Source organism: Argopecten irradians, chromosome 10 (genome assembly GCF_041381155.1).
Source record: "Argopecten irradians isolate NY chromosome 10, Ai_NY, whole genome shotgun sequence".
Taxonomy (NCBI): domain Eukaryota; kingdom Metazoa; phylum Mollusca; class Bivalvia; order Pectinida; family Pectinidae; genus Argopecten; species Argopecten irradians.
In genome coordinates, this window is record NC_091143.1 from 11,896,151 (window position 1) to 11,911,965 (window position 15,815).

At 37.4% G+C, this 15,815-nt stretch overlaps 1 protein-coding gene across 2 annotated transcripts in view; it reads left to right on the forward strand.

Annotated features, from left to right (window-relative positions):
* LOC138333129 (solute carrier family 23 member 1-like) overlaps window positions 1-15,815 on the forward strand; it is a 64,031-nt gene that overhangs the window by 32,746 nt on the left and 15,470 nt on the right. For both annotated transcript variants that reach the window (XM_069281272.1, XM_069281273.1), the window contains exons 3-5: window positions 5,143-5,300; window positions 8,498-8,595; window positions 10,402-10,499. In XM_069281272.1, coding sequence (XP_069137373.1) covers window positions 5,143-5,300; window positions 8,498-8,595; window positions 10,402-10,499 — 354 coding nt within the window. The remainder of the gene's footprint in view (window positions 1-5,142; window positions 5,301-8,497; window positions 8,596-10,401; window positions 10,500-15,815) is intronic.

Sequence of the window (15,815 nt, forward strand, 5' to 3'; positions counted from 1 at the left end):
CTTGGAGACCTAGAGTCCTGAAATTTGACTTATAGCATGCTGGGATGAAGGGCTACCAAGTTTGTTCAAATGAATGACCTTGACTTTCATTCAAGGTCACAGGTGTCAAATAGGGGAAAATCTTTTAACAGACTTCTTCTAAGTAACCAAGAGGCCTAGAGACCTGAAATTGGGCCTGTGACATGCCGGGATGAAGGGCTACCAAGTTTCTTCAAATGAATGACCTTGACCTTCATTCAAGGTCACAGGGGTCAAATAGGCTGAAATATCTTGTTGAGACTTCTGCTTCATAACCAAGATGCCTAGGAACCTGATAATAGGCATGTGACATACTGGGATAGAGGGCTACGAAGTTTGTTCAAATGAATGACCTTGACCTTCATTCAAGGTCACAGGGGTCAAATTGGCTAAAATCTTTAAACGATTTCTTCTTAATAACCAAAGAGCCTAGGGACTTGATATTGGGCCTGTGGCATGCTGGGATCAAGTGCTACCAAATTTGTTCAAATACATGACATTGACTTTCAATTAAGGTCACAGGGGTCAAATAGGCTATAATCTTTAAACGACTTCTCCGTAATAACCAAGAGGGCTAGAGACCTGACATTGGGCATGTGGCATGCTGGGATAGAGGGCTACCAAGTTTGTTCAAATGAATGACCTTGATCTTCATTCAAGGTCACAGGGGTCAAAAAGGCTAAAATCTTTAAACGACTTCTTCTTAAAAACCAAAAGGCATAGGGACCTGATATTGGGCCTGTGGCATGCTGGGATCAAGGGCTACAAAGTTTGTTCAAATGAATGACCTTGACCGTCATTCAAGGTCACAGGGGTCAAATAGGCTAAAAACTTTAAACGACTTCTTTTTAATAACCAAGAGGCAAAGAGGCCTCTAATGTGCTTAGGGATTATACAAATTCTTATTTACTCTATTTGTTAAGTATGAACCATGTATGATTACCAGATTGCAGGTGAGCGATTCGGGCCCATGTCGATTATGCGGTTTGACTGGTTGAACCTAGTGGTTCGTTTATTAATTAAAGACGGACCTGGTGATTTTATATTGTTTTCAGACGAGCCTTGACAAAGCCCTCACAGGCCTGTATAAAAAAACGCATGTCCGTCCGGATTAATACATGAAATAATGACTTTAACAAACAGTCGAACCGGTTGTTCCGAATAAACGAAAACGGTCCTATAGTTAATTACATTACGCTAGACTACACTTGTGAGACCCACTGTAGATTGAACTGCGCTACAGCACATTAAGTACTAGTGTACCGAAGTGTAGTTAAATCTACTATGGTCCCTACAAGTGTTGCGTAGGGTACAATATACATGAAGTCAATCAACCACGCGACTCCGAAGAAAAGTTCTCATGTGTACATACATATTGCCATACAAGTTCAGTTTCTTTGGATCTGTATCCTATAATTTCCAGGACGTGAATCGCGAATGTTTTTAAATAATAAGTTGACTTCAATATAATGTAAAAAATGTTTATTTTCATGAGGAAAAAAATCACGGTTTCCTCTTTGATACTTATTCGCGGAGAGAAGTCTTCGCAACATTTGTAGATTTTGAGCTGTATTAAATTGTTATTAAATTAAAGATTACGTACTCATCATTCTTGTCATTTCGTTCGCAGGTATTTAATTTCGCGACTATAACGAAAATGTATAACCTCGAATAAAAGCCACAACACAGTATCGTATTGGATATATTGACAATGTTTATAGGTTTATCACTACCAGCAAATACTGTAACATTGCGTTACAAAAATTCCTATTATTTACTTTATTTGAAATGCAACAATAATTTTGTCTTCATTATATATTTATCCACTAGATTAAAAGATTTTTTCTTGTTTACTTCTTTTTGGAATCTTTGAGTTTTATTATCATATAAACGTGTGTACTTATAATTAATTTATTTCCCTTTGAAGAATTCTAATTGAACAACATATCACATATAGACGAGACTCGTGACTGATGAATAATTCGGAGCCCTTGCGTAACACATGTGTCTCTGTTCACTGTAGCTATATATATAGGCATCTAGGTTGAAGTGTGAACATCATTTAAACATGCACGTGTTTCCCTTGATGAACTACTAAACACATTAAATTATCAAGTATGTTAATTAGAATTTTAACTGGAAATATCAACATCTAAAAGGAGTATAAAATATGCATTTACAAATGAGACGAATTTAATCAAATGTGATTTTATGATTTGATGTTATAATTATACAGTTCCGTGCATAGTTTAAGAAATTTAAAATGCAAATGGGGTTGCGGGAAAGGACAATTCATCACAAGTTAAAACACGTGTTTTATTATGCAACAGTTAATGCTAAAATACAGGACCATCAACGAATATCGGGCATTCATTGAAAAAGAACACAAACACACAATTATCCCAGGTTCAGATAAAGATATCACCGAAAGGCATTTTTATCACAATTTCTCGTCTCCGGCTCATGCATGAAGTTTCACACATACTGTTACGTACGATAGCCGAAAGCGGCCGGACACATTTGAGTGATATTTTAGTCGTTTGTGTACCATGGTACACTTTTGCATGGTACACAAACGAAGTATTTTTTTATTCGTTTGTGTACCGCGGTACACTTTTGTATGGTACACACTCAAAGCATTTTTTACTCAAATATGTACCGCGATACACTATTACATGGTACACAAACTAAGTATTTTTCACTCGATCCTGTAACACCAAATATTATGGGGAGTACATATTTTTTATTCAATTATGTCCCGTTAGCCGAAAGCGGCCAGCCAAATTTGAGTAAAATTTACTCGTTTCTGTACCATGGTACACTTTTATGCGGTACACAAACGAAGCATTTTTTACTCGTTTCTGTACCATGGTACACTTTTATGCGGTACACAAACGGAGCATTTTTTACTCGTTTCTGTACCATGGTACACTTTTATTGCGGTACACAAACGGAGCATTTTTTACTCGTTTCTGTACCATGGTACACTTTTATGCGGTACACAAACAAAGCTTTTTTACTCGTTTCTGTACCATGGTACACTTTTATGCGGTACACAAACGAAGTTTTTTTACTTGTCTGTACCATGGTACACTTTTATGCGGTACACAAACGAAGCTTTTTTTACTCGTTTCTGTACCATGGTACACTTTTATGCGGTACACAAACAAAGCTTTTTTTTTACTCGTTTCTCGTTTCTGTACCATGGTACACTTTTATGCGGTACACAAACAAAGCTTTTTTTACTCGTTTCTGTACCATGGTACACTTTTATGCGGTACACAAACGAAGCATTTTTTACTCGTTTCTGTACCATGGTACACTTTTATGCGGTACACAAACAAAGCATTTTTTACTCGTTTCTGTACCATGGTACACTTTGGAAAAACGAACCTCAGCGGCAGCGCACGGCTATAAATCTTAATAACCTGACACTTAGGAATTCTTTCTCTTATATAATCTTTTTGGTGCCGGGTTACTTGTAGGGACACTTCAACTAATTCGTAGAAAATTGTTATATTTTATCAGCAACTGATGATTACGATCATGAAATGAATCAGATCTATTTCGTGCATTTTTTTACCAGGACAGTTCCGTACCTTTCATTGTTGTTTTGTTGTTATCCGATGTCGCTATTATGGATATTCTTCATCTTGCACAATACCTGAGTCCTTTTTAATGTTAAAAGAACACCACGTAAGAAGAACATGAATATAATGTTTAAAATTTGAATCGTTTTTACAAGATCGTAGCAACTAAGTATAAAAAAATCAAGATATGAAATCGCCCGTAGATGTTGTAAAAGTGATTAAAAGTGTACCATGGCCGCTATTGGCTGCTGTGTGAGACAGAAATAGACAAATCATGTGTAACGTCACAGTGTACTTCAAAGGTGTATTGCGGTACAGATTTGAGTAAAAAATGCTTTAATTGTGTACCATACAAAAGTGTACCACGGTACACAAACGAATGAAAAATACTTCGTTTGTGTACTATGCAAAAGTGTACCATGGTACACAAACAATTGAAATATCACCCATATGTGTCCGGCCGCTTTCGGCCATCGTAGTTACGCGCCACTGAGAATATATGCAATAATACTTGCATATGATTATGACGTGAATTTTTATTGACAACATCATTTCATAACATGTCGGCATAAATACAAAGATACATAAATCATACGTACATGTAGGCAGACAGTATTTCCCATTGTCAGACATTATGTATAGTAAACTCCTGAATACATCCTAATATATAAGGTGATATAATATTTTTCAGACAATGGCAGGACTTAGTTCAGTACCTTCAGAAAAGCGTTTCATTCAGTAAAGCAAATATCCTTAAAGTTATAGTTGCTGGAAAAGTGGTTGGATAAATATATTATTAAACAAAGATGCCTTTGATATTAAGATAGGTATCTTGATTTATTGCCCAATAAAATATTATACTTAGGACGTATTTCATTGTTTAATAGACAATCGAAATGACATAGTATCTAACTACATTGTAAATAATTTTATGAGATTCAGTTATGTAATGATTATACAGTTTTAAATATTCAATATGAATTTCTTAAAAAACGAAATGATCTACGAACGTTACTTTACTGAACCATATCATTTTACATTCAATGCAATACTAATTATTGATTGTTTCGTCACATTGTATATAAGTATGATGGTAATATACCGTACAGCGTCTGGTTTTCGCGGGCCAAAATTTTGGACACAAAACTAGAAAATCGAAATTCGAGCAAATCCATATTTCGAAATTTGGCTTCTAATGTATATGTAATTCGGTCTTGTCTAAATATTTCACGGATACCATTTTGCGACCAAGGCGATGACCCACGAATACCGCAAACTAAGAATCGGCCATGTTTCCACCTAATTGTTTGCTGATAACATCCAATACATTTATAACAATGATGATTCAATATACCGCAAAATCCCCGTGAAAATTACCGGCTATGAAGTATATGAATTCAGAGTAACTGAACTGAATAACAATGTCTGTCTAATTGAGAGATTTGAATGAGATGTATTTTGTGTATATTCAAAACTATATATCGATGTAAAGTAATACGTCAGAAATATATCATTTTGAATTTATATTTTGCAGCAAGCCCTGCTTTCCCTAGCGAACCAGTTAGCGTTATCCCTGATGGTAGCACAAGCTGTATGTGGAGACAATAGTGCTTGGTTCAAAACCCAACTGCTCAGTTCTACATTGTTCATGGACGGCATCACCACCATCTGCATGGTCTTATTCGGAGTTAGGTAAGTTATACCAATGGACACACATAATATACGATATGCTTAGGGAAAGTCATCCTCGATGGACACACATAATATACGATATGCTTAGGGAAAGTCATCCTCGACGCTGTAGGGGTTACTAGCACTGTCAATATATCCATCCCTGGATTATATCATAGTAAAAAAAGGAAATCTCTGCAGACTTGTAGTTGGGTCAGTTGTTTTTTTTTTCTCCTGAATTGTCTTCAGTTTTTCTATGAGGTACTACAAGGGTGGATATAAAGACAGTGATAGCAACCCCTGGAAAGTCGAGGATGAAGAAAATGTAGCAGTAAAGAGGGAAAAAGACTAAGATCATGTCGTTAATATTTCTTTAAAATACATACCCATGGGTATTGATATCGGATACTGTATTTAACATCGATCACTTTTCTACAGCCCTTTGTGCTATAAGTTTTGCATACAAATATTATTATGCGCATTTCATTTTATGTATAAGAACATTTTCCAATTTGGCGAGGTTATCATTCCACTAACCAATAAAACCAATTCTATGGTAAATTGTTGCTTATCTTTTGACGATTTCAAGTTTATTTGTCTTGGGTACTAGTGACAGCCATAAATGCGTACCAACATCAGATTACAAATGTTTCACGAACAAGTAACTGATGCAACTGCATTGTGTACCGACATCTTGTGCACGATATCGGATGTAAGTTCCGGTTTTCCAATATCGCATAAGACTGTCATCAGGGTCATACTACACCAACTGTCAATAACATGTGTCGAACTTAAATGAAAAGTAAACAGCTTGTAATTATGTTAACATGACACGAACCTAAATTTCCTTAACAATGGATTTTCCCCATCTTTGGTCTAAGAAAGATCACTTGTTATATATCAATTCTTGATTACTGTAAATCACTTTATTTCGCGAGGTAAAAATTTTCGGGTAGCGTCGCGAAAAAGGGTTCGAACGCAAATTCAAAAGTTTGACGAATAATTGAGTAAAATGTCGCAAATTCAATATATACAAATGTATCGCGAATAATTGTGTAAAAGGTCGCAAATTCAAAAGTTTCGCGAATAAGTTTGTAAGAGGTCGCAAATTAAAAAATTTCGCGAATTATTGTGTAAAATGTATACAGTATGAATACACGATTATCAGTAAATGTCCTTGATCGATCGCGAATTTGCGTATATGCGAATATGTTGTTTACACGAAAAAAAGTGATCTACCGTAAATCAGAATTTGTCATGGTTAAGTTTTCACTTAAGACAGCGTATAGGTTAAATACAGCCGCTAACCTGATCGCTTTAGCCTGGTCTAAATGTCACAGACCATCTGCTATCGAACATGTTCAATTCTCTCACCCACTGGTAGTCTAGCTACGGTTATGTCGGTCAGAATCATGAATTATTCCTTAATCTTAGAGAATCGTAAACCCTTATTGGTCTGGCTGCACTAATTACAAAACCAATTTACATGTTTGATTTCGGTTGTCGGTTGCAGACAAATTAGTAGTAGAATAAAGATGTTTTTGACATGGAATTTCTCAAAATATCTGGTGTTATCTAACGGTCCTGGCTCATTTTATAACAAGCATACCTTTAGCTTTAAAGGTCCATTACCTTTCCGGAGCAAAATAAAAAGGTTTCTTGAAAAACATTAATAACATCAGAAAATGCATACCGATGACCTAAAATAAGGTTACGACACCAAACATATGCAAGATTTCCTGCGTAATATATGAAAACAGTGGAGAGTCAATTTAGCTGTTTTGCCGTCTGGCGCAGTGATAATCAACTACTGCGCGGTATTTAGGACGACGGCGGGAAACATAATACGACCCGCGTTATGAAAATAAACATTTTATTTATTTTAATCAAATCGTTCAGAAGGTGATGATAAATGTAGTATTAACGGTACGTTAATAATTTTTAAGACTCTACAAAATTATCGATCTTGTTTTACATTCCCATTTTAATAATTAAAAGCCGTTTCGGAAAGGTAGTGGGCCTTTAACGGTCACTGAAAACCAACAACATGAAATGAATGTTGCTTTGATAACTGCTTCCCATGAAAACAAATACCATAGATATCGTTGGGATTTTCGCAGCAGATACTGTAGACATGAAAACTGTTTCCTTGGAGACTATTAGTTTTTTTAAGAGTTGACTTTGTGGTCGTGAGCTTTTGCTGAACTAGGCCATCGCCACGATAATGTTGTCATTGGTGACTCTGGTATTATGTATTTAAAGATGCTCCACCGCTGACAAATGGTATTTTTTCACTATAAAAAACAGGAGCAGACGATTTAGTATTTTTCTTCAGTTACTTACTTTACACCATTACCACCATTGAAAAGTTTGGGCTTCTAATTTTACTTCAAGTTAAAAATATGAAAAATAATTAATTGTATCCCGAAAAAATTCCGTGCTACCATATTCTATATGGAATGAAGTACTGATTGCGCATGCACCAAAGGCGAAATAAATTATTCTATATTATTTTTGTGTTAATTAGGCATATATATACACGATTAAACACCAATTATTGCTCAAATGATTAATATCATTTATGCTCTATCGGCGATGGAGCATCTTTAATTTTTTTGAATGTCTGTCATCGTATATATTGGGGATTAGGGGGTCATCAAACAGCTTCATGTCACTTATAGACTATCGTTGCAGTCGTGCAGAAGCAACTGACAATGCCAGCAATGAATTGCATGTGTTTTCTTTTTTGAATAATTAGCATGTTCAAAGCTGATGTGCATAAACGGGAAGAATAATAAAATCCTTGGTGTGCCTGTCAACTGTACAGGAATATCTCAACCCGATTGTAAGATTTCTCTGGTCAATCCGAGGCTTGTCTAAGGGTTGACGGCCAAACTCTTTTACGATTGTTGAAATAACCATGTCCACGTGAAATGGTGAAAAATAAGTTGTTTGTAAACATTTTCATAGCGCCGGCATCACATGGACGTTGCAATGCGTCAGAATTAATGACCTCGTCAACAGTGGTTCCCGCATGTATTGATGACGTCACGTTGTTTTCTATCGCGTGTAAACTGTCCTTTTCCTATCCCGGTAGAAGAAAATGATCTTTTTCTTAGAAATCGCAACATAACCCTATCAATTATGGGTGAACAAAAAAAATAGATATTGACAATATGTATAGTACATCATTACACAGCGGTATTCGTTTGTTTCAGACTGCCGCTATTTCAGGGAGCAGCTTTTGAATATGTTGTGCCCTTGTTGGCTCTCCAAACCCTAGATCCCGACAGGTGCAACATCGTTGAAGTATCAGGTAATATAGATAAATGTAAATAATTGCAATCGTTTTTGTTTCTTCCTCAAACCTACACCCCGGCATGTGCAACATTTTTGAAGTATCAGGTATTATAGATCGAAGTAATGTAATCGTATTTGTTTCTGCAACATAGTTGTGCAATATTGTTGAAGAATCAGGTACTATAGATTAATGTAATGTAATCAAATTTGTTTCTTCCCAAAATCTAGACCCCGACAGGTGCATCATTGTTAAAAGTATCAGGTACTATAGATTAATGCAATAAAATCGTATTTTTATCCCTCGCTTTCTCCGAAACGGGGGATATTAATTTAGGTTTGTCCGTCTGTTTGTCCGTCTGTCTGTCACACTTCCTTTCCGTGCAATAAGTGTAACAAATGTTAACCGATTTTCTTCAAACTTAGTAACAAGCTTAAATGCCTTAAGAAATCGGCCAGGTTCGATCGCAACTTTCAACGGACCTTATTTAGCGGAGTTGTGGCCCTTTGCTCAATTAAAAAAGTCAGTTTCTGCCACATCCGTACAATAACTGTAATAAAAATTAACTTAAAAATTAAGTGCCTGGCCAGGTTCGATCAACTCTTGTAGTTGATGTTATTTATCAAAGTTATGGCCCTTTAATTTACTACAAATGTCATTTTTCTGCAGTTTCTGTGTAATAACTAACAAATGTTAAGTTTAATATTGTTAAAACTTGGTTACAAAGTTAAATGCCTTAAGGGCTCAGCCAAGTTCGATCGCCACTTGTGACGGACCTTATTTAGCAGAGTTATGGTCCTTTGATTTAATAAAAAAAAAAAGTTATATTCTGCCATTTCCCTGCAATAATTCTAATGAATATTGACCGATTTTCTTCAAACTTGGTAAAAAGGTCAAATGCCTTAAGGGCTTGGCCTAGTTTGATTGCCAATTTTTGCCGACATTATGTAGTGGAATTATGGCCCTTTGATGTACTAAAAACGTCATTTTCTGCCATTCCCTGTGCAATAATTGTAAAAAATGTAAACCGCTTAAACTTTCGGCAGACATTATTTTACAAATCTTACTTACGAATAAGACATTTTTTTTCATGTTTCAACCAAGGTTAAACCTAACCTCAATAATGTTTACTTGCAATATGTCCTGAATGCGGGGATGGAAATTACACGAATTTGCTTGTTAACTGTGTTTTAAGATGCTATTTTCTTATTTTTTAGTTATCACATTAAGATATCAATCTTAACGTGACAACAAATTTATACATCAGGAAATAGATGTGATATGCGATACATGAGTATGTATTTGTCCTGTGGTAAACACCTCAATTGAATCAAGTGCAAACGATGCATTATCAATGTTGCTACAGATTATCCATCCAAAATTTCATATAGATCAGGTTATTTCAATGTTCATTTGTCGTCTTAACTCAGTCTTAAATGTGCTACACCACCGACAAATGACAACTATTATCTATCAAATCAGGAATAGACGAATCGGTATTTTTCATTAGTAACAGTTCATTACTTTACACTATTACGCACATTGAAAAGTTTGAAGTGGGTAGCAGTTTTAAATTTTAACTTAACCAATCACATGTGTTATCATGAATTAAAAGATTTGTATTGGTCCGCAAATTACAGATGGTTTCTTTTAACCTAAATACATTTTGTGGCATAAAAACTTAGTCCCATTGCGAATAATTTTGTTAAAATACAAAACGAAGTTTCATCCATTGGTATACCTTCGTTTCATTGTAACATGCGTTACATATCACTGTCATTTTCACTCTTGAGTAAACTGATGTTGGTTGCTTTGCACTTGTAGGTCAGTCTGTTATGGACGAGGTAACGGGACAGAACACTACAGTAATGGTCAACACGACTTTGGACACTGACCAGGTCATCCTGAGAAATACCCAAAGTGTAGGTTTTCTTTTGTGTATTTCCTACAATCTTTTTTCTTCCTTAAAGACCATTTTTATTTCCTTCGAGATGTTGAATTGGGTGTTGTTTTCCTCCATAGCATGTCTCCATCAGCTTGCTTGACTGAGACACTGTAAAAAGGCCAAATATTAAGTATAAAAAGAGTCGCAACAGGGACTTACTGCAGCCTCCCAAAACATGCACGCACTCCACACACGTAACACACCCATACACGGTAGGTCGTCTTAAACTTAGCTGTTTGAAAAGTTTACTGTATAATACTTTTGTAAGCCGGGTGAATAAAGAACAGCGAAATCGTTCAATACACGTTCTACATATAATCATCTCTTTGTTTGCGATTTGATAGCTGCCTATTCACACAGTTGAAGATAATCTAAATACAGATGTACTAAATATCTCAAACATAACTGTTCATTCGTATAATTAGAGATCACACAACGAGTGGTTGTTGAATATGAAATTTATGCCACACGAGTGATTTGATATATAAAAGTTACAAAAGATACTAGCAGCTTTATTCAACAACATGAGACCTATTTCTATCACAATTATCAACTTATCAAAAGTACTAGTATATGACATACATGTATTTTCCAATAAAAGTAAACACCTTTTTGAAATACAGTATTTGTCGAAATATGAAAATAATGTGTAGGGATATTTTCATTGACAAAAAGGCAGTAATTATTAATTTTTCAAAAGTTATAATTTCATAATGAATCCATAGGTATTAACTTATTCTTGCCCTCTCCTTAGAATCCCTATGCTTATTTTTATGGTAAGTGGCTCATTGCCTGCAGACTACTGTCTATCTGTAGACACCACATTATCCGACGAACTCCTCCTAAATCACTTGACAGATTTTGATGAAATTTAGTACACAGAACCCTGACATAAAGGAAAGTTGAGTAAATTATATAGGGTTCTGCAATGCCCCCTCCCCCCTATTAATGGAGTTCTTACTTAATTTTTGTAGCGAGGGATATAAGTCGTCCACTCTGGCGACAAGTCTAGATGAGTCCGTTTTAGACTGACTCAACAGCTAAATCTCTAATAAAAATGTTACTCTGATAATTGGTATACGTACCGCACTGTTAAAAATCGACATGTGTTTCAGCGACACAGTCAATGCTAAAACAATATCTGATTACAACATTTATTACCAAATAGAAACTGGCTGGATTTCTGGTGATCTAAATAATCTTTATCACACAACACTTCAATTTACTTACAGTTCCATCGATTTATTATCAATTTTATAGTAATACCGTATGTTTGAAAAAAAAATTAACATATTGTTATCGTGTTAAGTTACCAAACCCATTACCGTGACTGTTTTTTATTATGAAAAATAGTTATATGTGATAAACTACATTTAATTGAATAATGTTCATGGAAAAGAGAGAAAAGGTGTATTGTGGATCACTATTCATATCGTTTGCTGGTTCACCGGTATATTGGGGTATTGCAATACACCACCAAAAAATATTGTACCGCGATACAGTTTACCTGTACCGGTTTTTTAGCTCACCTGGCCCGAAGGGCCGGTGAGCTTATGTCATGGCGCGGCGTCCGTCGTCCGTCCGTCCGTCAACATTTCCTTTAAATCGCTACTAGTCATAGAGTTCTGGATGGATTGTAACCAAATTTGGCCAGAAACATCCTTGGGGGAAGGGGAACAGAACTTGTATAAATTTTGGCTCTGACCCCCAGGGGGCAGGAGGGGCGGGGCCCAATAGGGGTAATAGAGGTAAATCCTATAAATCGCTACTTGTCCTAGAGTTCTGCATGGAGTGTAACCAAATTTGGCCCCATCCTTGGGGGAAGGGGGACAGAACTTGTATAAATTTTGGCTCTGACCCCCTGGGGGCAGGAGGAGCGGGGCCCAATAGGGGTAATAGAGGTAAATCCTATAAATCGCTACTTGTCCTAGAGTTCTGCATGGATTGTAACCAAATTTGGCCAGAAACATCCTTGGGGGAAGGGGAACAGACCTTGTATAAATTTTGGCTCTGACCCCTCGGGGGCAGGAGGGGTGGGGCCCAATAGGGGTAATAGAGGTAAATCCTATAAATCGCTACTTGTCCTAGAGTTCTGCATGGATTGTAACCAAATTTGGCCAGAAACATCCTTGGGGGAAGGGGAACAGAACTTGTATAAATTTTGGCTCTGACCCCCCTCGGGGGCAGGAGAGGCGGGGCCCAATAGGGGAAATAGAGGTAAATCCTATAAATCGCTACTTGTCCTAGAGTTCTGCATGGATTGTAACCAAATTTGGCCAGAAACATCCTTGGGGGAAGGGGAACAGAACTTGTATAAATTTTGGCTCTGACCCCTCGGGGGCAGGAGGGGCGGGGCCCAATAGGGGTAATAGAGGTAAATCCTATAAATCGCTACTTGTCCTAGAGTTCTGCATAGATTGTAACCAAATTTGGCCAGAAATATCCTTGGGGGAAGAGGAACAGAACTTGTATAGATTTTGGCTCTGACCCCCTGGGGGCAGGAGGGGCGGGGGCCCAATAGGGGTAAATAGAGGTAAAATCGTATAAATTGCTACTTGTCCTAGAGTTCTGCATGGATTGTAACCAAATTTGGCCAGAAACATCCTTGGGGGAAGAGGAACAGAACTTGTATAGATTTTGGCTCTGACCCCCTGGGGGCAGGAGGGGCGGGGCCCAATAGGGGTAATAGAGGTAAATCCTATAAATTGCTACTTGTCCTAGAGTTCTGCATGGATTGTAACCAAATTTGGCCAGAAACATCCTTGGGGGAAGGGGAACAGAACTGTATAAATTTTGGCTCTGACCCCCGTGGGCAGGAGGGATGGGGCCCAATAGGGGAAATAGAGGTAAATCCTATAAATTGCTACTTGTCCTAGAGTTCTGCATGGATTGTAACCAAATTTGGCCAGAAACATCCTTGGGGGAAGGGGAACAGAACTTGTATAAATTTTGGCTCTGACCCCTCGGGGGCAGGAGGGGCGGGGCCCAATAGGGGTAATAGAGGTAAATCCTATAAATCGCTACTTGTCCTAGAGTTCTGCATGGATTGTAACCAAATTTGGCCAGAAACATCCTTGGGGGAAGGGGAACAGAACTTGTATAAATTTTGGCTCTGACCCCCTGGGGGCAGGAGGCGCGGGGCCCAATAGGGGAAATAGAGGTAAATCCTATAAATCGCTACTTGTCCTAGAGTTCTGCATAGATTGTAACCAAATTTGGCCAGAAATATCCTTGGGGGAAGAGGAACAGAACTTGTATAGATTTTGGCTCTGACCCCCTGGGGGCAGGAGGGGCGGGGCCCAATAGGGGTAATAGAGGTAAATCGTATAAATTGCTACTTGTCCTAGAGTTCTGCATGGATTGTAACCAAATTTGGCCAGAAACATCCTTGGGGGAAGGGGAACAGAACTTGTATAAATTTTGGCTCTGACCCCCCGGGGGCAGGAGGGGCGGGGCCCAATAGGGGTAATAGAGGTAAATCCTATAAATCGCTACTTGTCCTAGAGTTCTGCATAGATTGTAACCAAATTTGGCCAGAAATATCCTTGGGGGAAGAGGAACAGAACTTGTATAGATTTTGGCTCTGACCCCCTGGGGGCAGGAGGGGCGGGGCCCAATAGGGGTAATAGAGGTAAATCCTATAAATTGCTACTTGTCCTAGAGTTCTGCATGGATTGTAACCAAATTTGGCCAGAAACATCCTTGGGGGAAGGGGAACAGAACTGTATAAATTTTGGCTCTGATCCCCCGTGGGCAGGAGGGATGGGGCCCAATTGGGGAAATAGAGGTAAATCCTATAAATTGCTACTTGTCCTAGAGTTCTGCATGGATTGTAACCAAATTTGGCCAGAAACATCCTTGGGGGAAGGGGAACAGAACTTGTATAAATTTTGGCATTGACTACCCGGGGGCAGGAAGGGGGGGCCCAATAGGGGAAATAGAGGTAAATCCTAAAAAATTCTACTTGTCTTAGAGTTCTGCATGGATTGTAACCAAATTTGGCCAGAAACATCCTTGGGGTTAACAGAATTCGTATAAATTTTGGCTTTGATCCCCCATGGAGGAGAAAGAGTGGGGCCCAATAGGGGAATTAGAGGTAAATATTAAAATTCCTTCAGAAAAGAAACAATGAAGCTGTATTCAGAACATTACTTGGCATTACAAACCAGGTGAGCGATACAGGCCCTCTGGGCCTCTTGTTACGATATATTTTCTTAGTATCATAATTTCATTAATTTGATATAATTAAAACGTTCTGTCATTAAAACAAAACCAGCAAGTTGTATTTGTTTTCCTTTCCGATAATATGAAGCCATGTGGGTATCCCTTTCGTTTTCATTCGATTCAGATGTCGGTCAAATGTTTGTAACTAACGTGTATAATGTTCAAATGATTCAAACATTTGCATGACGTTGAATATAAACAATATGACATTAGGCTAGTTTCTGAAATATTATCAAGCTGATTCGCTCCATCAATCAACAATACCGGAATATCTAATTCTCTAAACACATTTAAGGCCCGGTGAATGCATGGCTGCAGGGATTTTGCCAGCTTTTTCAGGCTTCATCGTCCGCCGCCTTTTTTGATTTCCTACACGTGTCAAAACAACACTGCAAGCCGGTCAGCCCTTTGAAGTTTAATCACGATCGTAAGCTTATTTTGCCAGGACAATTGTACGTAAATTTGTTCATCATTTAGGTTCAAAAGTGTAAATATTTGCAGACACTATCATGTTTAGTTATTGCATTATTAGGTTACGATCGTCTGTAACAGTTAGCCTAGCGTTTTCACAAACAGACTCGTATTTTTTTAAAACAAGAACACATTTGAACATTTTTGTTACTCAACAACATGGTTCAAATCGATGTAAAACTACATAACATAGCACTGTATGTTTGTATAATGTAATGGGTGTTTTTATTATGGAATATATACAAAATAGACAACACATATGTTAAGGTCAAAATATTGCAATACATATCACAATACAGTTGTTGTGTATCGCAATATATCGTGGTACGCTTCTGCCGAATAATGTTCATGGAAAAGAGAGAAAAGGTGTATTGTGGATCACTATTCATATCGTTTGCTTAATATAACGACGGTGAACTGAAGCAGACGATCTATTTCTGTCAAAATAACTAATATTTTAATAGATGTTTGTCATTTTGAATAAATAGTCAAGATACTTTAATGGGTGTCTCGTGGTGATTGATCTTGTAAACAATGAAATAACAAACAAACTGGACATAGTGCTCTACCTTGTATTTTGTCGTCTGGTCAAAATTGC